General features: G+C 67.7%; 1 protein-coding gene across 1 annotated transcript; it reads left to right on the top strand.

The window, feature by feature from the left end:
* The first annotated feature begins 397 nt into the window (after positions 1–397).
* On the top strand, positions 398–23,907 carry CBFA2T3 (CBFA2/RUNX1 partner transcriptional co-repressor 3). The gene is made up of 12 exons (XM_057711700.1): positions 398–475; positions 3,408–3,554; positions 6,511–6,588; positions 10,240–10,481; positions 10,578–10,667; positions 14,754–14,935; positions 15,582–15,805; positions 18,349–18,434; positions 19,027–19,225; positions 19,646–19,714; positions 19,956–20,146; positions 21,492–23,907. The coding sequence occupies exons 2-12, from the start codon at positions 3,434–3,436 to the stop codon at positions 21,789–21,791; spliced, it is 1,782 nt and encodes a 593-aa protein (XP_057567683.1). The 5' UTR covers positions 398–475; positions 3,408–3,433; the 3' UTR covers positions 21,792–23,907.
* Positions 23,908–25,457: the final 1,550 nt, after the last annotated feature.

The following is a 25,457-nucleotide window of genomic DNA, read 5'->3' on the forward strand; positions in this document are numbered from 1 at the left end:
GGAGAGAGCGACCCGACGAGGCCGGCCCAGGCTTTCTGGGCAGAGTGTGGACCTTGCAGGCAGCCCTGCCGGCTGAGCTGCCCACGCTGGCCCCCTCAGCAGCCTTGGTGGGAGTGGGAGCTGTCCCCTCACCGGCCCCCAGCCCTCAGCACCCGGCAGTGGCCCCCCGCCGAGGCCCCTGCGCCCTGGCCCACTCCTGCTCGTGCTGCCAGCTGGGCGGTAAGGCTGTGCCAGGGCTGTCAGGGGTCTGAGCCTCACGGTGGGTCTTGGGGGGGCCGGGGAGTGGCCCTTGGCCGGCACGGGCGCTTGGAAGGGGCTGGGCAGGAAGCCGGCGTCCGGGAGAGTGAGGCTGCCCGCCTGGCAGCGCGATCGCCGTGTGCCCTCAGGCTGGCGGGCTTGGCTCCAGCACAGGCCGGTCAGGGCTTCACACGGCGCTCGGGGTGCGGAGGTGGCGAGGGGACCGCCATCGATAACGGTAATGAACAGCTGCCACCCCGCGTGGCGAGACCGCGGAGGGCGCCTGGCCCTGCGCTAAGCACGCGTCTCTGTCTCCTTGGATACGAGCTGCGCCCCAGGGAGGCGGGTGGCGGGTGCGCCCGCCTTAGAGGCTCGGAGCCCGGTCAGAGGCTGCCGCTCGTCAGGAGGGTGGGACTCAGCCCTCGCACCCCGCCGTCCTCGCCTGGCCAGCCCCGAGGAGGGTGCGTCCGGGGCGAGCGGTGGGTACGTCGGCAGCCCGCACCCCCGACCGGTCCCCGCAGCCCCTCGGCAGAGGGACTCATGCTCACGTCCTGCCCTCGCGTCCAGCGCGCGCACGGCCGGCCTTCCAGAAGCGCCAGCCCAGCCAGAGACCCTGCGGCAGGTGGGCCAGGAAACAAGGTGGTCTCCGGGGTCACATTCCAGGGGAGCTAAAGCCCCTCACGTGGCAGCGCCTCTCCTGAGGACGTGAGGGCAGAGCTGAACCCCCAGGAGGCACGGGGGAGTCATCCGGGGGTGCACGAGGGCTTGGAGCCAGGGCTCTGGGTGTGGGGGGCGGGCGCCGGAGGGGTAGGACCCAGGGAAGCCCCACATGCAGTGGAAGCTCCTGGAGGGTTTCAGGCAAGAGAGACGACCTCTCTGGCTGCTGTGCAGAACCTTCGCTGGCTCCCGACTGCCCTCCAGCCCGGCCCAGCCGGCGCCCTCCCGATGCCCTGCACAGCTAGAGGCCCCGCTCTCTCCCTCTGTTCCTTGACCGTAAGTGCTGTTCCTCATGGTCTCCACACCACTTCTGCTCTCCCCCGAGGAGCTCCATCACTTTCTGCTCTCTGGATTGGGGTCTGTGCCAAGGGCAGCCTCGGGAGCGGGGTCCTGGCATTCAAGGAGCTCCGTAAACCATTTCTGAATTTCACTGAGAGCTCGCCGTCAGCCATGACAGAGTAGAAAGGCTCAGAGAGGTGAGGTGACTGGCCGGGGGTCACACAGCCGGGAGGCAATAGAGCCAGGCTCAAACGAGAGTCAAGACTCATGTTTTCCTGCACCTGCGGCCCTGCCGTGCGCCGCCCGGGAGCCGAGGACCCAGGGTGGGAGGTGGGGCCTGGGAGAGCCGCACAGGTGCCCCCGGCCCGACCCACGACCTCCACCCACCCGGGCTGCGTTCCGTTCACGTTGATGCCAGCCAGGCCTCCAAACCCACTCGGCCCTGCGGGCACGCCCCACACGTGCTGTGTGCCCTGGCCCGTGGCTGACCTCTCCGTGCCTGTAAGACACGGCTGGCGGCAGTGCCCCCAGCAGGGTTTCCTGGGAGGAACAGGAGCCGTGACGGTCGTCTGCCAGGAGCGTGTGTGTCTGCTTCGTAAGTGGACGCCTCGGGCCTGCTCGCCGGGCGGCCGCGGGCGCTGCCTGCTCTGTCGTCCGGCCCGGGAGGCCTCCGTGGCTCTGGTGACGACGCGGCACCCTCGTCGTCGCGGGCACCCTCGGTCTGCCCCTGCCCTCCTGCCAGCTGCTCTCCGTCCGTGTCTCTGGTCTGCTCCCCACCCCATCCGCCCCGAGGCTCCCGCGCAGCCCCAGCGTGGAAGGGCGTCGGGAGGTCGGACCGGGCCCGGCGGCCTCCTAAGCGCCTTCCCCGGGCTGCCGGCGGGACCGCCTGCCCGAGGGCGGCCTGGTCGGATGAAGGGCCGGCCGGGACGGGGCTGCACCCCACGGAGGGGCCCGGGGCCCAGGGCGCCGGCCACGTTTACCTTCTTTGGTTGTCAGTGGGGCCCGGCCGCCGGCCCCGCAGCCAGACGCGGCGTTGACGGGCCCCACAGCTGCGGCGCACGTGTGCCCGGCCGTCAGCCTCTGACAGCGGGCTGCGGGGGGCAGCGCGCCCGGCGGGAGGGCGGCCAGCTGAGGGGACAGCAGGTGCTGCGCGGCCGGTGGCTGCCGGGGACCGGCTGCCTCCCCCCCCGTGGGGCCCGGCGGGGAGGGGGTGTCTCTGTTCCCGCCCCACAGGCCCTGGAGGGCCGGGGGCACCTCCTCTCTGTAAAGGAGGACGGGGCGACGGGGGGAGGTCCTCGCGGTGCGGGGCGCAGGGGATGCGGGTGCCGTTTCTCAGTGTTGCCGCCGTCCACGTGCACGCGTGTCCCCGCCTCTGCCCAGATTGTGGGGACCCCTGGGAGGGCAGGACGGGGAGAAGCGGAGGGGCAGACTGCGGTGCGGCTGGTGCCTTGACGGGGAGACCCCAGCGGTGTCGGCAGGACGCGCGGTGGCCGCGGCGGCGTGGGCGGGGCCTCCCAGCCGCAGTCCCCGCCGCTGCTCCCGGGTCTCTGCGGCCAGGACGCGGGCTGACCCTGAGCGAAGACGGGGCGGGGGGGCAGAGGGTCCCCCCTCCAGCTGCAAAGAACACCTGGGCAGCTGCTGCCTCGCGGGCCTCCCTGGAATCCTGGTAGAAATGCAGAGTGTCAGGCCTGCCCTGGACCTGCCGAATCAGAAATGCAGGTGGGGAGGCTGCCTGCACACACGCCCCCCAGGAGGTGCTGATGGCACGGTGTGGGCACCGCAGGCTTGGGGGGCCCCCTGACTCCCTGCTCTGCAGGAGAGAAAATCCAGCCTCCCCCAGGGCCACCCCCACACTGAGAACCGCAGTGCGGTTCTGGCCACCCAGGGTTCTCGAAGCGACACCCTCCAGCCCGCCTGAAACGGGCTGACGCGCGCCTGCTTTCTGTCCCAGGGGGGTGGGATGTCAGCCACCTGGGAGCACACCTGGGCTCACCTGGGGGCCAGCTGGGTCCCCCTCACCTGGGTGTCCATAGCACAGGCCCACGCCCAGCCGCCAGGGGCCTTAGCCGGGACCTCGGTGGGCAGGGTGGCGCCAACCGCCTTGCCTCGCGGCCTGCTTCACCGGTGCTCTCTCTCTCCCCCCCCTCCTTCCCCCACCCCCGTGGCGCCCACAGCAGACAGGAAGGAGAAGGCCTCCGAGATGCCCGACTCCCCAGCAGAGGTGAAGACGCAGCCCCGGGCCACGCCCCCCAGCATGCCACCCCCGCCGCCCGCCGCATCCCAAGGGGCCACGCGACACCCCTCCTTCACGCCCCACACACGTGAGTAGCCCCAGGGCCTGGCCTCAAGAGGGGGCAGTGGGGAGAGGCACCTCCGCGGGTCCCTCGAGCCATGAGAGGCCCGAGCGTCCACCCTGGACCTGTCATCGCGCCTGTGGGGCTTTTGAGAGGGAGGGTCTCCTTGTGGGTCAGGGCCCAAGCTCTGAGGTTCAGATCCCAGCTCTTCTACGCGGTGGCTGTGTGGCTTTGATCAGACTTCTGAACCTCTCTGGGCCTGGCATTCTTCATCTGTAAAGCGGGGCTGGCCACGGCCCCTGCCTCATGGAGCTGCTGTGAGGACGCGTGAGTGAAGAGAAGTTCTTAGAGCCAGGGGCACACGGTGAGCGTTCCATCGAGGCTAGCTGTTACACTGGCGCGCAGAGAGGGCCGGGGCCTTCCCCGTGGTCACAAAGCAGCTCCCTTGCGTGCGGGTGACTCCTGTGGGGCCCGAGGAGTTCTGGGACAGGCCTGAGCCGGGTGTGCAGGAGGGCCAGGCGCTGGGGTCAGCGGTGCGTCCGCTACTGCCAACCTCGTGGTGGGCAGACCAGACCCCCAGGTGGTGTCTTGCCAGCCCTGGGCCCTGGGTTGCGCATCTCGGTGCACACAGCGGTCTGGGTGGCCTTCCGGAGTCCAAGCCACCCCTGGAGCCCTGGTCCCTCGCGTCCGAGCACCTGGGACCCCCAGCGTGGGGCAGTGTGGGGGACAGGCTTCCCTGCCTCCAGCACCAGGGCCTCCGCAGTGTATCCACGGCTCCCCAACCTAGACGTTTAGAGGCCAGGAAACCCCCCTCCAGGGGACGCTTCCCCAGGCCTTGCAATCAAAATGAAGTCCCTCTCTGGGGCAAGAACCTCAAATTCCTCGGCCTGGTGGCCCCTGGTTCCCACCGGGTTCCTCGGGTGCCACCCCGCCCACCCGACGTCCGTGGCTCTGCCCAGAGCCCAGGCTGGACCACGGGGCCGGGCCCGGCTCCCATTACTCCTGGGCATGAAGGGTCCTGGTTCTGCCCTCCGAGGCCAGGCAGGGCCCCCACCTGGAGCAGGGGGTCAGGCTGGGCCCTTGCTGTACGACGTTGGCTGTGATCTGGTCTCTGCTGGTAAACGGGGCACCATCACCTGCTCCCAGGCGCGGCCTCCTGAAAGCAGGGCCTTGAGAGCCAAGGCCCCTCCCTGCACCTCACTGGGCACAGAAGGTTCCGGCTCCTCTCCCCACTGGGGTCGGTCAGAGCGAGGGTCCCCACATGTGACGGAGACTGGGGTGGGCCCTGCCCCCTGCCCCCTGCCCCCTGCCCCCTGCCCCCTGCCCCCTGCCCCGGGATGGGGCCCAGAGCAGCGGGGCCCTGCCCTCCGCCGTCCTTGGTGCGCAGCCGGCACTGGCCGCACGCGAGGTGGCAGAGGTGGCCGGGCTCCGTCTCACTCACTGTTCTCGCCTGGGGACTGTGGCTGTCCGGTCACCCCTCCCTCGTTTCCGGAAGAGTCAGTCCTCACCTTGAGGTGAAGCTCGGGCCGGTCTCCGTGCACTGGCGGTCGCCGCCCCGTCTGGCCTGTTTGGTGCAGAGGGGAGGCTCCGGCCTGGCTGCGTATCACGAGGGTGCGCTCAGCCCAGGCGGGAGGAGGACTCTTCCTGACGGGGCCGCGGCAGCTCCCCTGGGAGGACGACCCCCACCCCCGCACTGTTGTCTGGTTCCGAGCCGGAGAGGCCAGCAGACCATTCGAGGGTCGGGCTCAGGGCTCCAAGCTGGGGTCCCCGACCCTCGTGGGCGCCACTCCCTGGTCTGCTTTTCTCCTCGGTCCAGGAGCCCATGTTCCGGGAAGCGCGGGTCTGGGAACCAGATGTCCCAGGTCGCGGCTGGGGCTGGGGTCAGCTGACACCACTGGCTCACTTCCCTGAGGCCTGCGTGTGGCGCGGGTCCGTCCCCTCTCATCGGGGTCCCGGCCCCGTTTAGGGCATGAAGGTTATGAGGGACAAGCGGGCCTTTCTTCTCCAAGCCGACGCTGCGTCCCATCTGGCCGCTGGGGGCTTTCGTCTGAGCGTCAGGCTGCCTCCAAGGTGGCCTCAGATCCTCCCCCGTGGAGTTCCCTGAGAGCAGGGTGGCCAGCTGCGTCCGTGCACCTGGCTGGGGGCCGCCAGAGGAGACGGCGCTTGTGTTCCCTGCGGGTTCCTGCCAAGAACCTCCCAGCAGGACCGGCCTGTGAGCCAAGCTGACCAGAGACTGACCTTGAGCCACAGCTTGAGGGCTGTGGTTTTTCTTGCCTGGCGACTGGCTTGGGCACAGATTCATTTTGGAGTTGAAGCTGTGGTGTGGGTCGAGAGGGGAGCTGGAGGGCTGAGAACTCTGGGGAGGGATGTAAGAAGCTACTCTGCAGCTGGGAGGCCCCTTAAGGGGCTAATGCTCCATCCTGCCCTTGATGACCCCCTGTGACGGGGGGCTCAGCCTCTGTTTATAGTTACACGCTCTCTCCTTGTGGCTTTTGCCCACTGACTCCAGCTCGGACAGATCAAATCCCTCTTCCTGTTTGGTGCTTCTGCCCTTCACGGCAGCTCAGACCTGGGCTTCGTCTTGGAACCATTGGCCGGTCTGTCGACGGAGACCTCAAGCCCCTCAGCCTGGGCTCCGGGTCCCTGAGGATGCTGCCGAGTGGGGTTACCAGGCGCCTTCCAGAAACACAGCTGTTTAAGAGCCAGGGCGTCCCACCCATGCCTGGGGAGGAGCCAGAATTCTTGTAGAGCCCCAGAAGTTCCCACCAGAAATGGCCGTAAGAGATCCCCTGATCCAGCCCATTTTACGGAGAAGGAAGCCGAGGCCCAGAGAAGGGAGTGGACTGGCCCAAGGTGGTGACAGAGTCCCAGTCCCCAAAACTCTGCCAAGAGGCTGGGGAGGGGCCGACTGCAGACACCCACAGGGCGGAGTCCAAGGCCCGGCCTCCTTCCTCACGGCGTGTTTTTCTTATTTTGCTTACAGATCAAGAGGACGGGCCTGCGATGTCTCTGCCCCACGGCCGTTTTCATGGCTGCTTAAAATGGTCTATGGTCTGTCTTTGTAAGTAAAATAACAAAAACCACAGGCCTCCCGGGAGGTCCTCACCCAGCGCCCACAGCCCTGCCGGGCTAGGCCTGCATCCCTGAGGGAACGGGGGTGTCAGGAGCAGACCCAGAAGAGCAGACCAGCCAGGGCCCCCAAGTCACAGACCCAAGTTCACACCCAGCCCTGCCGCTCACATGCTGTGTGACCTTGGGCAGCTGGACAGCCTCTCTGAGCTTCCTTTTCCCCAACACAAAACAAGGCAAATCAGGCAGGTCCCAGAGGTGCAAGGAGGTCAGTGTCGGTGGCAAGTCCGCAGCCTGTCTGAAGGGCAGCCCCCGGCCCAGGGCAGACCCCGCTCTTACCGGTCCAGGCACAATGTCCACAGGTAGGGAGCACCACCTGCGGAAAGGAGGTCACGGACCAGCGCCGAGGGCGATCACACGGGGCCGGGAGCTGCGGTCGCACCCGCGTGAGGCCTGGCGCGCGGAGCTCCGCGGGCGTGGGTCACTCCTGGACGTTCCCGCCGAAGGGCCCGACCCTTCGGGGAGGCTCTCACGGGGCGGTGCTGGGAGGGTGTGCCAGCCAGCAAGCGCAGAGGGCTCTTCTGTCGGGACCGGCCCGACGGAAGCCCAGGTGCGGCGGCGTCCAGGGCCGGCGTGTCCACAGAGCCGCAGCGCGGCCCAGCCTGCGGGCCTTGTGTGGACAGGACGGTGGCGATGCCCGGCGCCCAGGCCGCCACGGGGGCTGGTGGGAGGGGCTGTGTTCGATGCCCCGCCCCAGCTCCCCCCGCCCAGGCCCCGGGGCTGGGGGAGCCGTGGGGGTGCTGCCCTGTGCCCCCAAACCTCGGCCGGGACACGTGTGGTCTATCTTAGTAACGCACCTGTTGTGGGGATGAAAGCACTTGTGGCCCGGGGTTATTTTCGGCGTCTCTTTAGCAAGCTGCCGAGACTGCCCGGCCGCCGGGGAGGGAGCGCTGCGCGCGCGGGCAGGCCGGCCGCTGGGAGGACCAGGCGCCGAGGGCCAGCGGGTAAGGGCGCCGTGGGGAGGCCGGGCCGGGGGCCGGCGGGCGGGGGCCCGGGCGGCGTGGACAGCCGCACGTCTTCGAAGGCCCCGGAGGTCCGGACCCCGAGGGACGGCCCAGCTCTGCCACGAACGCCCAGAAGCCCCCGCAGCGGTGAGGTCCCCGTGCAGCAGGCCGCCTTCCGGCCTGTCTGCAGTGACCGCCCGTGGCTGTCATCCGTCTCGACCGGGGGTGTGTGTGTGTTGGCGTCCGCTAAGGGGTCCGCTGGAGCTTGATGGTGACAGAGGAAGTCAGCACAGCAGCGGGGTCTTCTGGTCCAAGGGTCCCCTGGACACACCTCAGAGAGGGTGAGGGATGGGGCCCCTCGTGCCCTGTGTCTGGAGCTCGCACCATCCTGGGGTGAGAGGGAGTCCCCGGAGCGAGGCACACTGTCCTGCAGGGTTACCCCCGAGCCGCGTGTCACTTGTAGGTCCTGGAAGGAGCTGCTAAGGTCGCCCAGACCAGGGGGCAGACAGGTTTCACCTGCGCTGTGTCCCCAGGGGAGGGGGCCGAGTGAAGGCCGCCACACCTGCAGCCGTCCCTTCTCGGGACACGGAGGCCGCATGTCTGTTTTGGTGCCAACCTTGGCCTTCCATCAGTGCTTCCCAATCTTCTGCGAAGTGGGGACCGGTTATTGACAGGTGGTAACCCAACATGTAAAAGCAGTCAGGTCAAGCGCTTCCGGCCCCTTCCGGTGGGAGAAGGATAACATGGGTTCTGTGGGGGGCGCACGTGGAGAGGGAGCACCCTGTCCTCTGGGCCCTGAAGCCCCACCTCTGGTTCAGGCCAAAGGCCGTTTGCAGATGGAGAAGCAGAGGCCAGGCCCGAGTCTCACCCGCACGGCACGTCTGCGCCGGTCAGGACGTCCGCTCCCCACCGGGGCGCGTGCCTCGCACCCACCGGGGCAGGGCTGCGTGTGTCTGCCCCTGAGGGGGGGATGAGTGCCGGGGCGGTGGGGACAGGAGGCGGCCTTGAGCGCCGCACGTGCGGTGCAGGGACCTGGAGACCCGCCGCCTGTGGCTTAGCTGGCTGGTCCCCGGCCCGCAGCTCAGGATGGGTGGGGGTGGGGCGCCCACCGCGGAGCCCGGGGGCCGGAGACAGCCGCCGCCGCGGCCCCCAGGCCTGCAGGGGCAGACGGGCCGGGAACCGGGACCCGGAGGACCGGGCCCGGGGAGGAGGGCAGGCGTGTGGCCACCTCGTGTGCTCCCGGCCTTCCGGGCTGGGCGAGGCCAAAACGGCCAGCAGAGGTCACCCCCCAGAGGCAGGTCAGGGGGACCAGGCCGGTGTGGTCTGCGGGGGCAGGCCGGCACACCCACCCTCCACGCCGCGGCTGCTCCGGAGGGGCCGCTTGCCAGAGCCGAGCCCGGCAGCGTCCCCGTCCCGGAGGAAGGGGCTCTTGCCCCCCGTCTCCGCACACACAGCCCCAGGGGAGGCCGGAGCCTCGGAGGATCCGGCCCCGAGGAAGCGGCAGCCCTGAGCCGCCCTGCGTCCGCAGCCCCCACCCGGCGAGGCGTGAGCACACGGCCTCTGCGCAGACGCGACCAGACAAGGCAGGGGGGGCCAGGGCCCGGGCCTGGGGGGCCACAGCCGAGTGAGAGAGAGGTGTGTGTGCACGTGAGCTGTGTGGGTGTGTTTGTCCACGTGCACGTACGTGTGTGCGTGTGCAGTGCACATAGGCCTGTGTGCAGGCGTGCGTGTGTGCGAGGGTGCTGAGCGGGGAGGGCGCGGGCAGTGAGGCACGTGCCGGGGCGGGCTTCGGAACGGCGGGTAGGGAGCGTGCGGGCAGGAGCGGGGCCGGGTGCGCGAAGGTGCGGAAGCAGGTGGCTGGGTGGCTGTGGAGTTTATGGGCGGCGCCTCGGGAGTCCCAGGAGCATCCCGTCCCCCCCCCCCATGTCCAGAGTGCCCCCAGCCGTCACCAAGGGCCCTGGGAGCCCATGACCTCTGACCTCTGTGCAGGCTCCGGACAGGGGGTTTGGGGTGCAGGTGGCCGGGCAGGGAAGGCTCGGCGGAAGGTTACGGCCTAGCCCCTGGACCACGTCGCAGCAGCCCCTGGTGTCTGTCACCACACGGACCCTCCGTGCTGCTCCCGGGGCCCCGGCACGAGCTCGTCGCAGGCCCCTCAGGTCACCTGCGTGTCCTCCGCACGCAGCCGGGGCCCACGTGCCTACACGCCCGCCGGTGCAGCCGCCCGGTGTCCCCGTGCCAGCATCCGGCCCCGCTTGTCCCAGGGGTCCAGGTGCCCCTCACCCACCCTGAGCCCCGTCAGCCTGGCATCGGGGCCCTCGTGCGGGTGGCGGCGCCTGTGTGGGCCCTGGGGCAGGGCGCAGGGCCGTCGTGGTGGCGGTGGGGGGCGCTGCCTTTGCAGGGGCGCGAGAGGCCTCTCCCGGGAGGAGGGGGTGGATGGTGGGGAAGCCCCTCCCCCTGTGCGCAGGAGATGCGTGTCTGCCGGGCAGGGTGGGGGCCCTGGTGTCCCCGGGCGGGGAGGGCCTGACTGTGCAGCGCAGCGCGTAGCGGCTCCCCGGGCTGGGGCCCCCGTCTGCGCGTCTGGGAGGGTGTCCTGGGGCCGGCGCGCCCTGCCGCGCGCTCACCCGCCTCTCCACCCGCAGTGATGAACGGCAGCGGCCACTCGCCCACGGCCGTCAGCGGCGCCCCGTCCACGCCCAACGGCGTCAGCAACGGCCCGGCCACCTCGTGCACGGCCTCGCTGTCCACGCAGCAGCTGCCCCCGGCCTGCGGGGCGCGGCAGCTCAGCAAGCTCAAGCGCTTCCTGGCCACCTTGCAGCAGTTCGGCAGCGACATCTCCCCGGAGATCGGGGAGCGCGTGCGCACGCTGGTCCTGGGGCTCGTGGTGAGTCGGGCGGGCAGAGACACGGCGGCCCGGCGGGCCAGCCCTCGGCCTCTGCCCTCCCCTCCTGGGCTGAAGCGAGGGGCTCTCTCTCCCCAGAACTCCACACTGACCATCGAGGAGTTCCATTCCAAGCTGCAGGAGGCCACCAACTTCCCGCTGCGGCCGTTCGTCATCCCCTTCCTGAAGGTAGGGACACACCCATCTCCCTCGCGCTGGGGGCCCAGGACCCCCAGATCTTTTCTCTGCCAGCTCAGATCGCCACCGGCCTCGAGACCCCAACTTCCCCCGCCCCCCGCCCCCCAGGGGAACAGTGCTGACTGGTCAGGGCTGATTCCTACAAATGCGCTGCCTGGCTGCAGTGGTCAGGCCCCTGCCCTGTGCTCTGAGACCAAGCTCCCAGGAGCGGTCCTGTTGCTAGTGGCCAATACGCTCAGCCATGTGACAGCTGTTTTTTGAGCACCTGCTGCGTGCCGGCCGACAGCGGCCATAGACTCTGTGGAGCTGCGGGGAGGGGGTGTTTCGATGAGGGTGGAGGAGGGCAGGGGAGGAGAGCAGGGAACAGAGCCTTCCAGGTGTCAGGGACAGCGTGTGCAAAGGCCCTGAGGCAGGGGTGTACCTGCCACGTTCGCGGAGCAGCGAGGGGGCCATGTGCCTGGAACAGTGTGAGGGGAGAGCGACAGTGGGCAGGCGGTGGTCTCACGGGTGAGCAGATGGAGGGGTGAGCGGGTGTCAGTTGGAAAGTGGCCACGTGGTCACCACGGAAGATACACAGTGGACCAGGCCTCTCGGTGGGAGGAGTTGGTGTTGGGTTGGTGGCAGCAACACCAGGGCTTGGGAGCAACGCAGGTTCCGGGGCCCCAGCCCAGACCCGCTGAGTCAGAATCTGCATTTTAACAAGGTGCAGAGCGACGCGTGGGCACACAGCCAGGACAAGCGCAGACAACGGTCGCCCTGTGTCTCCCCTGCAGTGCTTCTCAGGGCCTCCCCTCTCCTGGGAGGGTCGCACGTGGCGCTTCTGCGCACGCCTCCCCAGGTCAGAGCCGCAGAGCTCACCTGCCAGACGCCTGCCCTGGGCGCCCCGTCGGGCTCTCGTCTCCCGGGCCTGCTCGCCTGCACGGCTGCGCCCTGGTGGGGGCTGCCTTCCAGAGGGTCTTGAGGACGGGCCAGGCCAGACGCGCCCAGGTTCAAGCCCTGACCCTGCCACTTAGCCCCCCTTGTCCTGGGCCAAGTCCATCCCTCGGTGCAGCTGTGAAGTGGGAACCATTCTCGGGCGGTTGGGAAGGTTGCAGGCAGCGAGGTGAACACCTGGGCACGGGCTGAGTTGACACCGGGCATCGCCATCTGGGGACTTGAAGTTCCGCAGACAAGGTGTCCTTTGCAGCTGCCTCTGCTGAGCCCCCAGCAGCCCTCCGAGGGGGACGGTGCAGACGCTGCCGCTGTCCCCAGGTAACAGGTGGGGAGGCTGAGGCCCTGAGGTCCCCGCGGGTGGAGGGGCGGAGCGAGGCTGGAACCCAGATCCGTCCGACTCCGGGCTGCCCGGCCTGCAGGGTGCGCCGCAGGCCCACACCTCGTTCCAGGGGGCCCCACGTGCGCCCCCACATCTGCTCCCTCTTCCCGCTCTGCGCCCGCACCCTGCTGAGCGCGCATCTGGCAGTCATTTGCAATTCATCAGGAGCCCTCCCCGCTCCTCCTTTCCCCTGACCGCTGACTCCACCTCCCCATCTTTGGGGACGTGGTGCGCCTGCGTATCCTGTCAGATCAGATATCTGTGGCAGATGTCCTGCCCGTGTCAGCTGCCCTCGTGTACCGGAGGAGCGGGCGCAGGGAAGACACCCGCGGCCCCTGCCACTCGCCCTGGCACCGCAGCACGCTCCCAGGCACACCGCAGGACACACCGGCCAGGACGCGCCGGCCTGGCACTGCCTGCCTCGGTGCCCCTCTGCCCACAGCACCGTCACGGGGCTGCCAGGGCTTCCGCGCCCACTGCATGCCTGGTGATGGGGCAGCTGGGTGAGGGGTCTTCTCGCCATGCCCGGTGCTCATGACCCCACCCAGGGCCCTGGGCTGGCGGGCTCTCAGGGACAGGGTCCATTCGTCCGCCTGACATGGGGCTCCTGGGCACGGCCAGTCCTGTCCCCAGGCTTGTGGACAAGGCCCCGTGGCCCTACCCGGGGAGCGCCCCTCCCTCACCGCCCACTCACCGTGGGACCCTGGCTTCTTGAGAATGCAGAGCCCCGTGGGGAGCCTGTGGGCTGTGCCAGCCTGCTGGGCGGCCTCAGCTTCCCTACCTGTGAGCTGGGTGCAGCTGGGGCAGCGCCTTCCTGGGGATGACGGCCTGCACCCGCGTGGTGGCCTCAGCGCCATCTCCTGTAGGAGAGGCGGGAGCTGCAGCCCGCCTGCCCTCCTCAAAGCCAGCTCTGCCCTTGGGCGACCGAAACCCCCACTTCCCAGTCCTCTCCGGGTCCCCGGGGTGTGACAACCCACCTCCCCGGGTGGGGCGGGGTGAGTTAGTTCACGCGAAGCTCACGGGAGCCTCACACTCAGGATGGGAGGAGCTGGAGCTTCGTGCAGCTCTAGCAGCAGGTGAGGCAGAAGTCAGAGAAGTGAAGTGGCTTGCCCACGGTCACACAGCACCACCAGGGTGGGCCGACACAGGGCCCACAGTCACGTAGGCTGTGTGTGCAGCGGAGGAGGCCCTTGGCGAAGCCGTGGAAGCGGCAGAAGCCCTCGTTAAACGGGAGACATCGCTCCACTGACACCGTGACGCCGGGTGTTTTTCCAAACACTGATTTCCCTTTCGCTTGAGACCCGTGTGTAAAGAGGGCAGCATGGAACTGCCGTTCAGGTGGCAGAGCTGGGATTCACCAGCTGGGTCTGTCCGGCATCTCAGTGGCAAGGCCTCCCAGGCCCTGGAGACAGAATTGGGACTGCTGTCCCGGAGGGAGATGAACACGGCCCCGCCCCGCGCAGCCTCTGCCCATTTCTTCTGGGCTGGGGTCCCTGTTCCACCAGGGAAGGGCCCCGGGTCCCCCACCCCCTCTCCTGAGCCCAGCGCTGTGCGTGGCTGAGCGGTGGTGCTTTCCAGAAGCCGGGAGGTGCCGCCCCGCCCGGCCAGCCCTCCGCCCGCGGCCCCGGCTCCCAGCTGGCTCCAGCTGGCCAGGAATCCAGATGTTTCCACGGCCCTGACAGCGACCCGCGGTGCCCGTGCTGTTCCCCATCCTGCTGCGCCAGGAGGGGAGGGGCTGGCGAGGGGGAGGGAGGATGTTTGGCGTCTTCAGACCTCCTGGGACCTCCTTTCCCAGCTCCTGCTCCGAACGTGTTTGCCAGATGGCGGGCTGGCCCCTGTTCAGCTATCCAAATGGAAAAACAGGCCTGGCAGCCGGCACTGCTTCGCAAAAACGCATCGGCTGCTTGCTGGGGTCCGGGTGGCTGCGTGCGTGGGGGCTGGGGGGGCAGAGGTGGGAGAGGCCGCCGAGGGGCTTTGCAGCACCATGAGGAACTTGGGGAACGGCATTTATTTACAAATACTTAGAACTCTGGCCCTCCCAAGCGGCCTGCCGCTGGGCCCCCTCCCAGCCGGCATCCCCAGAAGACCGCGGAGCCCCCTGCGGCCCAGCCACGCTCGCTGGGAGGCCTGGAGCTGGGTACAGGCGGGAGGGCGCAGTGGTTACACACGGTGGTCACAGGCTGGGTCTGTGTTCGATCCTGTGCCCGCGCCGTGTGCTCTGGTGTTCTCACCCACACACGTGGAACCAGGTGGTCCTGTCTGACCCTGGGAGGTGATACGCGTGACGGTCAGAGCCGTGCAGGCACACTGATGCCTTCATTCAAGGCCGGGCTGGGCACCCGCAGGAAGTGGGCAGCAGGGCCCGCCGGCGTGCGTCGGGGTCCGGGTGGGCGTGCCGGGGTCCTGCTCCTGCGCTGGGGCGAGCTGTGTGCAGCCGCCCCGCCCCCGAGCCTCACTCTCCTCCGTGCGGGGGGTCTGGGGCCTGCTTCCTTGGGCGAAGAGCCCTTCTCGACTTCTCCAGATGCCCATGCAGGAGGGAGTTGGGTGAAGGGGAAAGCCCCAAATCACTGGGTCCCCTGGGGGGCATGGTCCCCCCCCGCCCCATCCCCAGGCTGTGGCACCGGAACTCAAGGCCCAGAGAGGTCGTGCAGCTGGCCCAGAGTCACACAGCAAGGCTGGCCCTCGGCCTCCCCGCCTCACACCCGAGCGCCTCGGGGCCCCGAGCTCAGTCAGCAGTCTGTGCGAGCCCCTGCCCGCCCCTGCAGGCGAACCTGCCGCTGCTGCAGCGGGAGCTCCTGCACTGCGCCCGCCTGGCCAAGCAGAGCCCCGCTCAGTACCTCGCCCAGCACGAGCAGCTGCTTCTGGATGCCAGCGCCTCCTCCCCCGTCAACTCCTCAGAGCTGCTGCTGGAGGCCAACGAGAGCGGCAAGAGGAGGACACCTGACAGGTGCCCGGGGCGACGGGGGAGGGGCCGGCTCCCGCCCCACCGGCCTAGAGCGCCGCCCTGCTGCGGGGCTGAGAGAATGCGGTCGGTGCCACGTTGCGTCCCGCGCCTGCAGCCCCTCGGCTGGTCAAGCGCGGCCTCCACGGCTCGGCCGCGGCACAGGCCGAGGTGCCCGGAGGCCACCCTGTCCAGCTGTGGCGAGGCCTCGGGGACACAGGTGCCCCCCCCCGGGAGGACAGGGGCCGGAGCAGGAGAGAGACGGTGGGGCGGGAATTCCCTGGCTTCCCTTTGTGCTGGAGGTGCCCCCCGAGGGAGTGACCAGCAGCGCGAGGTCCCCAGGTGCCTGGGCTGGCCCCCGCGGGTGGCTCACAGGGCGGGGTCACTCTCTCCGAGGAGGCCCAGGCTTCCCGACCCCCACGCCCCAGGAGCCCGCGCACCTGGGTGGGGTGCAGGCTGGCAGGAGCCCCAGAGGAGGAGGGAACGGGGGGGGGGGGCACCGGGCTGGGCCCCCAGCGGGCGGGTCTGATCTCTCCCGCGGCTCACTCGGGGGGTCTCCCCTTCTCTCTGCCCACGCCGCCGCCTCCCTCTCGCCTCTCTGTCCACGGCTCGTGGTCCCGTGACCCCTGTCCCCGCCTGCTGTTTGGACCAGGACCAAAGAGAACGGGTCAGACCGTGACGCGCTGCACCCGGACCACCTCAGCAAGCGGCCGTGCACCCTGAGCCCCGCCCAGCGCTACAGCCCCAGCAACGGGCTGCCCCACGCCACGCCGCCTCCGCACTACCGCCTGGAGGACATGGCCATGGCCCACCACTTCCGGGACTCCTACCGCCACCTCGACCCCCGGGAGCTGCGGGCGCGCCCTCGGCCGCTGGGTGAGCGCCGGGCCGGGGGGCCGCGTGTGCCGCGCGGGGCGGGGGCGGCATCGGGGCTGCCGCGTGCGCGGGAACGCTGGCCCGCCTGGCCGTGCCGGTCCGGGAAGGGTGGGCGCTGCGGCCGTGGTGCGGAGGAAGGATTTGTGGCCCACCCCGGCGGGGCCACACCCGGGAGCCTGCGGGGCATCCCCGCACCCCCACCCTGAGGGCCAGGAGGGCCCCTTCCTGTGGCTGCGGAGGTGCCTGTCCTGGGGGACCTCGAGCCTCTCGGCGCACTGGCAGCCAGGAGAGACCCAGCACGCAGCGGTCCCCAGGTTGCAGGAGCTGCAGCTCCCACTTCCCAGACCCCGGTGCCCCGCAGGAAAGCCGAGGCACCCCTGACCGCACGCGGCCAGTCCTGCTCTCCCGCGGGGGAAGAGTCAGCATCAAAACGCCACATCCGTAGAGGGTGGTGCGTGCGCGGAGGAAGGAGATGAGGGGAGCCGGGCGCTGGGGTGCCACCCCCCGCACGGGGGTAGGACGGCCTGGTCCTCCAGGCTCCGCGATGCCCCAGGGGCGCCCTTGGGCAGGTCACGTGCCCCGCATGCCTGCTTCCTCCCTGCCGGCTGGGTCCGAGCAGCCCCCCACAGGGGGTGTGAGGGGGTTACCACAGGGCCCGGCCCAGAGCGGGCGCCGTGAGGCCCAGCGGTCCCTGGCGGTCGTGTGACACCCGGTGGTAGTGTGCCAGGGACCTCTTGCTGGCACTGTATGCTCTCTTGGGTTCCAGAAGGCAGCCCCCGGATGTGTTCTGACACAGCTGTGTGGTGTCTTAGCACGCCCACATCACAGATGGGGAGACTGAGGCCCAGAGTCGTCCAGCTGTGACAGCTGACCTGCTGCTCCTCCTCTGTGCTGGGTCAAAGACATGAATAGGACCAGCCTCCACCCCAGGGCCCCCCCAGCGTGTAGGTGCAGGACAGCCTGGAAACAGCTGCCCCTGAGGCAGAGGCCCAGGACACCAGTGAGGGGACCAGAGGCAGGGTCAGCAGAGGCCTTGCCGCCACCTCCTCCCCACGGAAGCGTCCAGGGCCCGGGCCCAGGCAGCAGGTGACAGCGTCTGGCTCCCCACAGCCGGGTCAGGCAGGTGCTAATCCGCCCCCCCCCCCCCCCCAGCTTCTGCTAACGCAAAAATAAACGCCAGCTGTCAGGCAGATCTCAGCCGCTATTTTGGTTGGGGCGCTGGCGCAGGCCCAGCTCCGTGGGCAGGAGGGGAGGCCGTGGACAGTGGGCCGCGGCTGCCGCCTCCCGCCTCTGCCGCACTGTGGGGAGGCGTTTCAGGTTTGGGGCTAAAACAGGCCTAAGTAGACCCGGGCCCAGGAAGCATGGGCCGTGCCGGCTCACAGTGGGGCTGTTGGAGGAGCGTCTGTGAGGAAGCCAGGCACTGCCCTGCTGGCGTGAACATCTCAGCTCACCGTTGCTTTGTTTCTAATTACGGGGTGGGGGGCACCCCATTGTTTCCGCTTCTGGAGCTATACCAGCCAGTGGCTAAGGGCACAGCCCTGGCTCTGGCTGACCTTGCTTGACCTTGGGCAACATGTCCCCTTAACCAGCCTCAGTTGCCTCACCTGTAGAATGGAAATAACAGCAGAACCCCTCCCCGTTGGAGGTTGAGAGGCAGGGATGAACGGTAAAGCACTTAGCACAGAGCCCTGCTCCACGCCCAGGGCTGTCCCCTCCAGCTTGCCTCCTGGGAGTCTTCTCCCACCCCCTGGGAGACAGGTAGGATGGGGAAACTGAGGCACTGGCAAGACAAGCGGCCCAGGTCCCATGGGGAATGAGTGCCAGAGCTTCTGGCTTTTCCTGGCTCCACTGTTTCCCACTTGAGACCCAGCAGATAAGCCGGAACACCCCTCTTACCGGGCTGGAGCTCGGCCCAGGGACACAGACGTGAACAGGCCACGCTGGCCCTGCCCTGGGGACTGACAGTCTGTTGGAGGGATTGAGAATAAACAAGGAAGCACTTATAATTACTAAACAACCAGAGATACATGGGGCTTAAGAAAGTCTGAGAGCCCAAGGCTGCTGAGGAGGAAGGAGCCTGTGACTGGGGCTTTGAAGGATGCATAGGAGTTCAGCTAGCTCAGGGGAAGCAGTAAAGTATGGGTTGAAGCCAGGCAGCCGTGAGGAGGCCCTGAGCAGTGGGGAGGCCCCTTAAGTGAGGTGTAAGGCCACTTCTCCTGCCACGGGGGTCAGAAAGAGTTGAGAGTGCCTGGATTTGGAGGTGGGGGAAGTGTGCCCAAGGTGAGGGATGGGACGCGGGTTTCTTCCTCCCAAGCATTAATAGAGGCCAGGCCTGTGCCTGAGCCCCCAGGCGGGTGGGCAGAGGGTCAGTGCCCAGGGTTTCCTTCCTCACTTCTCCAAGTTGCCCAGGAGGGGACCGTCCGTAGGCGGGGCCTGAGCGGAGGCGGGGCTTGGTGAGCAGGGGCGGGGCCTGGGCGGAGGCGGGCTTAGTGGATGGGGCAGGGCCTGGGCGGGCGGGGCCTGAGTATCCACTCCCTGCGCAGCAGTGCAGGGGTCTCGGCCCGAGGAAGTGATTGACCACAGGCTCACGGAGCGCGAGTGGGCGGAGGAGTGGAAGCACCTCAACAACGTGAGTGTCCGGGCTCGGGCTGCGGGCGCTCTGCCGAGCTGCGGGCGCCGGGGGCTGCGGGGCTGCGGGGCTGCGGGGCTCGAGTGCGCGCCCTTGGCCCTGCGCCCGCCTCTCCTGGCAGCCGTGCGCTCTTGGTCCGCCGCTCAGAACCCTCCCTTCTAGGCCCCCGCGGACCGTCTCCCCGGGGAAGGTCCCTCGGCCAGGGGGGTGGGACCCCTTCAACACCACTTTCAGGGTCATCCCTGCCCTGCGCGTCCTTTTGGGGAGGGGAGCCCGCGAGAAGGCCTGGTCGCCAGAGCAGCGCTGGCCCGCCTGCTGTCTGCTGCGCGGGGCAGCGCGCACCTCGAGGGCTGCAAGGAGAGCCCCAGCCCTGGCTCTGGACAGCCTCCCCGCCCGTGTGGTGCCCCGGGTGCTTCTCCAGCCCCCCGCCCCCAGCTGCTCAGGGGTCTTTCCGGGCAGTGGAGGTGGGTTTTCCGGCCGCTGCCTCGAGCCTGCCTGGGCACGCCTGGTGGATGGGCGGGCCGCGCCCGGCGTGTGGGACAGTGTCGCGGCTGTCCTCCTGGAGCGGTCACCCAGCCCCGCGTGCCCGCAGCTCCTGAACTGCATCATGGACATGGCCGAGAAGACGCGGCGGTCGCTCACGGTGCTGCGCCGCTGCCAGGAGGCCGACCGCGAGGAGCTCAACCACTGGGTCCGGCGCTACAGCGACACCGCCGAGGATGGCAAGAAGGGCCCCGTGCCCGCCGCCCGGCCCCTTGGCAGCTCCGCAGGCGTGGAGGGCTCGCAGCTAGGTGTGTGCTCCGGGGGCGCGTGGGGGCGCCGGGGCCAAGGGCCGCACTGCCCACCGCGGCACCCTACCCCTGGCACCCGACACTGGAGCTTGGAAAAGAGGGGCCTTCTGCTGCACAGGGGCTGCCTGACCTGCTGGGAGGCCCCACCCTTGGTTCTGTGGGGCCAGGGGCCGGGGCTGGGAGGCCCGCACATGATGACCGCGGAAACAGGCCAGGCTCGGCCCAGCCCCCAGCCCAATGCAGAGCCCACCCGCTCCCCAGGGTCTCCCTTCATGGCATCGTCCTGCTCCCACCCAGCAGCTGATACAGGGTTTCCACCACGGGTACCTCGGGGACCCCCAAGATCACACTGGCATCCTGCCCCTGTGACCCGGTAGGGCACGCCCGTCCTGTGCGTGACGCTGGCCCCCTGTGTTTCAGACGTCCACCGGCAGTTCGTGCCTCGGACCCTGTCTGGCTACATGCCCGAGGAGATCTGGAGGAAGGCTGGTGAGTGGGGACAGCGGCGGCCCAGGCGCTCCCGCCCTCCCCGTCCGTGTGGCGGGGCCGTCGCAGGCCTGCCGACTCAGCCTCTGGGGCTGGGCGCTCCCCCAGGGCCAGGTCCTCTGTGCCGCAGCAGCGGGTGGGCTTCGGAGAGTTCCCCAAGGACCATGCCCGTCCCGGGGCTGTGGGCAGGGGAGACCCAGCCGGGCCGGCCCCCGTGAGGACAAGCCCGAGATGGCCTTTGCAGAGGAGGCGGTGAACGAGGTGAAGCGGCAGGCCATGTCGGAGCTGCAGAAAGCCGTGTCTGACGCTGAGCGCAAGGCCCACGAGCTCATCAGCACGGAGCGGGCCAAGATGGAGCGGGCCCTGGCCGAGGCGCGGCGGCAGGCCTCCGAGGACGCCCTCACCGTGGTCAACCAGCAGGAGGACTCCAGCGAGGTAGGGCTGCCCCGCCCCCGGCCCCCACTGCCGCTCCAGGGCGGGACCCCCGCTGCGCGGCTTCCCAGCCACGTGCTTCCCAGCCACGCACCTTGGGCCGCCCTGGGGCCCCGTGACCGCACAGGGCCTAGTGAGGTGGGTGCCGTGGGCGTCCCCGTGGCACAGATGTGGAGGCCGAGGGCTCCGGAGGGTAGGTGGCTCGCCCCAGGTCACTCCTGAGGAAGCCGTGGGGCCGTTATCGCAGCCCAGGCCGGTAGACAGCAAAACCCTCGTTCTCTCTAAGCTGCGAGAGCGGAGGCCGGTAGGGGCGTGAGAGTCACCGTGCCGGTGCCTGCATCCGGGAGGCCAGTCTGGCCTAGCAGGGCGGGTGGGGACCCTAGGTGACTGCGTCCCCTCCTGGTCTGAGAAGGGCTTGGACAGCAGAGAGGTCAGGAGGAGAGAGAGGTCTTCCTGGGACGGTCCTCACGGAGAGCACGTCTCCAAAGCTCCCCTGCTTTTGTCTGTGCCCGGCCGGCCTCGAGGGGGGGACGGAGGAGACGGACTCCTGGTCAGTTGGTGCATCTCTGCACCAGCGCTTCCACAGACGCTCTCGGCTGGAGCAGACAGACCTCAGGCCCGAGGGGGCCAGGGGAGCAGGGACACCCCGTGGATGCGTGCAGGGAGGACGGCGGGTGTCAGGGGGGTCACTAGGCGTGCCGTCCGTCCGAGCAGTCCTGGAGGGAGTGAGGTGGCAGGAATCTGGGGAGCAGCAAGGGTGGGGCGGGGGCCGTGCCTGCAGAGCGTGGCCAGCGGGAGGCTTTGGAGGCTAAACGGGCACTTGGCCTTTTTCCCAGGGCGGTTTGGCTTCCCCATCCCACAGCCTGGGCTGCTACCTCCGGCCTTTTGCTGGAACACCTGCCCACCGTCGGCTCACGTGGGCAGCTGGGGTCATCGCTTGTCCCACAGAAAGGGAGCAGCGGCCCAGTGGTAGGGGAAGCACGTGACCGTGGCAGCCGTGGCTGCGACCCACCTCTTTACTCTGCCGGGGCGGCCACGTTCTGGTATCGGAGCCCTGGTGAGGCCAGGAGGGCTTCCTGGAAGAGCGGGAGAGCGTGGCATGCCAGGAGCCTGTCTGGGGTGGGCTGGAGCCCGGACCCCAGAATGGCCCAGCCCAGGGGCCGTGTCTGTGGAGGGTCGTCCGCGAGCTGTGGTGCTGGGAGGTTGTCTCTTCTCGCTCGGTGATGCCGTGGCCGGGTCTGGCAGGTGTGTTTGGAGCGTGTGCCTCCCGGGTCTGCGGCCGGGCTGGGTGCTCTGGGGAGCCGGGGGGCCGGCCCGGACCACCGCTGACAGTGCCCCTCACATCCAGAGCTGCTGGAACTGCGGGCGCAAGGCCAGCGAGACGTGCAGCGGCTGCAACGCGGCCCGCTACTGCGGCTCCTTCTGCCAGCACAAGGACTGGGAGAAGCACCACCACGTGTGCGGCCAGAGCCTGCAGGGCCCCGCGGCTGCCGCAGCCGAGCCGGCGCCCGGACAGTCCGACGCCTCCGCGGGCCTGGGCCCCTGCCTGCCCCCGGCCGCCGCCAGCCCCAGCGAGGCCGGCTCCACGGGGCCCTCCCGCCCCGGCTCCCCCGGCCCGCCCGGCCCGCCGGACGCCGCGCCCCGCTGACCCGCCAGGACCCGGTGCCCGTCGACCTGCCCGGCCCCGCCCGGCCCTGGAAGCCGAGCGCGGGAGTCACTGCTGCTACTGCTTCTCTCCAAAAGATCACAGAACCGACAGGACTGCATCAACGCAACTTCCTCAGCTGCCTGACCATCACGCCTCGACCTCTTCGCGCACCCTCAGAAACCCTCTAGGAGCGGGACGGTCGCCGGCAGAGGTGGCCGCGCGCCCACACCCGCCTCTCCCTCCCTCTCTCGCGCGCGTTTTTCCCTCTTTTATGACTTTCATACACTTTCTCTTCGGTGAAAAAATCTAATTGTTTGGTGGCTTATATTTTCATTGAAGAATTTAGGGGGGCTTCATGGCAAAAGAGCTACTCAGAAATGGACAAAGAAAACTGAGGGGGGTGGTTTCCTCCCTTCCTGATTCAAAAGGGAAAAAAAACTTCTTTCGTAGCCGGAGATCCGAGCCGCTGTGTCACTGAAACCACCGCACGGGTGTGTGGCCCCTGTGGTGAGGATGGTAAGGAAGATGTCACTTTCAGACTCAAGAAGTAATTTTTGGCTTCAGATTTTTTTTTTCCTTTCATGTCAGACTCTTTGGCTTTAAGTAGAAATCCAAAAAGGTTTTTTTAAAAACGGTAAAGGAAGCATACCTGTAAACTACCTTGCCAGCTAGCCAGCCAAGGACGCCGGACACACCTCTGCTCCAAAGGAAATCCAAAAAGCAAACACAGGAAGTCAAAGTCCAAAATGTTTTTGTCACTGCCAAAGTATTTTTTTCACTCTTTTACTCCACGCTTGGGCTTGTTCCAACGTTGGTCTTTTCTGTTGCTTTGATTCTGTTTGGGGGGTGTTGGGATATTGGGGTTTGGAGTGTTTTGTCCAATAAGAAGCGACTTCTTTCTTTTCGACTCGACGGCCGCGCCTCCGCCTCCGCCGGGTGGGGTGGGCAGCGTGGCCCTCAGCACCCATGCGTGTGTGCACGTGTGCGTCCGGGGCGCGTCCAGCGCACATCTGCGCATGTGCAGGGAGGGCACTGGTCTGTCCTCACACCCTCTGTGAATTTCCATCACATTTCATTCTTCCCATTTGGGAAAAAAAGTGCTCATGTGTCCTTCCCAGAGAGAACCTAATTCCGAGACAAAACTGTGACAATCTTTCGGGTTGATTCTTGACTGCTTCTCCGAGTGCAAGGAGACAGCAACTGCGCCTTCCACAGCTGCGTCTCCTTGTCCTCCTCTACCTCTGCTCCCTCCTCAAAGCCTCCCACCCAGCTCGTCGTTCCGTCCCAACTGCTGCGTCTCCTGCAGCCCCTCTCCTGACTCCACACTTTTGCAGAAAAAGGGAAAAAAGCTACAAAGAAAAGCAATCTGCCCTCCCTGCACCTTCTGGAGACTTGATCAGCTGTATATAACCCTGCATTTTTGTCCAGCTGTTCCTCAGGGGATGTTCTCGCCGAAATCCCCCCACCAAGCCTAGCCCTGCCCCCCCCGCCCCCACTCAGCTCCCCCAGCAATCTCAAGGAGGAAATAAAGGAATAAGGAAATTTTGATCTGTACTCAAGTGGGAGAACAAACAGCAGACAGTCTCCGCACTGTGTTTTCTTGCATGGCTGTAAGAAGTTCCCAGGACTGGAGTGCAATAGTGACCAGCTACTGAAACCGGGTGCCCAGGGGCCCCGCAAGAGGCAAGAAGTCAATAGTCTACGATAATGTGAATGTATATAGTCCTTGCCGAGGTCCAGTGATGATATTCACGATAATAAACGAGAGATGTTTGCCAAATAGAGAGAGACCGTGGAAGTGCATAAAGTTTAGGAACTAGGTTTTCAAAGAAACCTGGACTGTGGTGCTGTGGGGAGCAGTGGGTGTGCTGATCACTGTTACTTTCCAGAGTTGTGAGAATTCATCCTTCGAGTGTTGAGAGGAAGGATTCCACCCGGTTGCCACAGACCAGGTGCCATCCGAACCCTGCCTGGCGGAGCCCTAACTCTGACCATCCAGCTAGACATCTCACCCTCCAGGAAGGTCCGGGGCCGTGGGGCCGCCCGCCTCTCCGAGGCGCGCATCTGTGGCTTTCGGAAGAGCAGGGACCAGGTGGGCTCTGGGCTCTGGGCTCTGGTGGGGCAGCGGACGCCCACCTGCTGTGTTCCTAGTCGGCTCTCTCTCTCGCAAGCCTTGCACCTATTAAAACGGCAGTTTTGCCCATGCTGTGACGTAGCCCCGCCTCCCGCTGGACTCCGTCCCCGTGAGGTTGCGCTGGTGGACGGGTGGTGCCCCGGGCACGCTGGCGTCTGGCTGAGGAGGTCCGAGGCCCTGGCGTCGGGACTGTGGGGCGTGTCGTGTCTGGTAGGAGCCCTGCAGCCCCGCAGGTGTGCTTTGCTGGCCTCTGTTCCTCTTCCCCTCTCCGGGCTCGCTCTGAGGACAGGCAGGTCTCCAGGGATGGCCAGCCGGTGGCATCGGGCCAGACCAGCCTGCAGGGCTGGACCATAGGCTGAGGGTCCAAGGAGGGGTGGCCCCTCCTACCCCAGCTGTTGGGAAAAGGTCTCCTTGAGGCGGCTGGGAGAGGCTGGCTCCTCAGTGTGGCCCCACGTCCATAGCTCATACACCAGGACCTGCCGCGGGCCAGGGCTGCAGGAGCCTGGCGTGAGGGGCCGGCCAGAGGCTGATAGGTGGAGCCCCTGCCAGCAGATGAGCCCCCGCGGCATCAGGGGGTGGCGGCCAGGTGCGCAGGGAGGCTGGCAGCGAGGAGGCAGAGGCCCAGAGCGGGTGGGGGGGGTGTCCTGGTGGCGCTGTCAGCGGATCCTGGTTGTGGGCTGGGTCACACGAGGGCTGGCGCCTCCCGCCCAGGGCCTCTTCTGCCTCTTGGTCACTGTGCTCAAACCCTGCTTGGCCAAAGACTTCACAGAGGAGGCAAACTCTGAATGAGTGGCTGGGGTCGGGGTGGTGGAGCTGGGCTGGCTGGTGGTCCGTGCGTCCCCTGTGGTCTGCACCTGCCTTTCTCTTTTCTTTTTTTTTTTTTTGGCCTCACCACATGGCGTGTAGGATCTTATTTCCCCAACCAGGGATCAAACCCGCACCTACTGCATTGGAAGCACGGAGTCTTCACCGCTGGACCAGGGAAGTCCCAGCAACCTCCTTTCTTATGCAAGGAAGGGGTCTGGACAGAAGGAGGTCCAGCCTCCTCTCTCTGCTCGGGGGCCACCCTGCCCTCTGCTTCCTGAGCTGATCAGCCGTTGGTGTGCGTGCACAAGGGTCTCCTCCCCTCGGGCCAAGACTGGGCACGATGGTGACCCCGGAGCTCTGTGAGATGCGGCTGCTCACAGACCCTCCCTCCCCCCAAGTCAAACCTAAACGGCAGCTTCACCCTGTTCGGAGGCCAGAGTGACGGCAGGAGGGCAGCGTGAGGCGGGCGGCGGCCGGAGCTCCAGGCCCTCGGGGCTGGGCCGGGGGGGAGGGGTGCACGGGTGGGACTGGCAGAGGCTGGCGCCCGGGCACCGGACCCCGGTGTGGAAAGCCCCATGCTGTGTGACGCTTTGACCTTTCCCACCCCCTCCTCTCTCTGGCCTTTCTCTTAGGACGTGTCGCTGTCCCCAGGTGGTGTCTGGAGGGTGTTCCGTTGGCCAAGACCAGTGTGGCCAGGCTGGCGCCCCCCAACCCCTCTCAGTCGC

The sequence above is a fragment of the Hippopotamus amphibius genome, chromosome 16 (genome assembly GCF_030028045.1).
Source record: "Hippopotamus amphibius kiboko isolate mHipAmp2 chromosome 16, mHipAmp2.hap2, whole genome shotgun sequence".
Classification (NCBI taxonomy): domain Eukaryota; kingdom Metazoa; phylum Chordata; class Mammalia; order Artiodactyla; family Hippopotamidae; genus Hippopotamus; species Hippopotamus amphibius.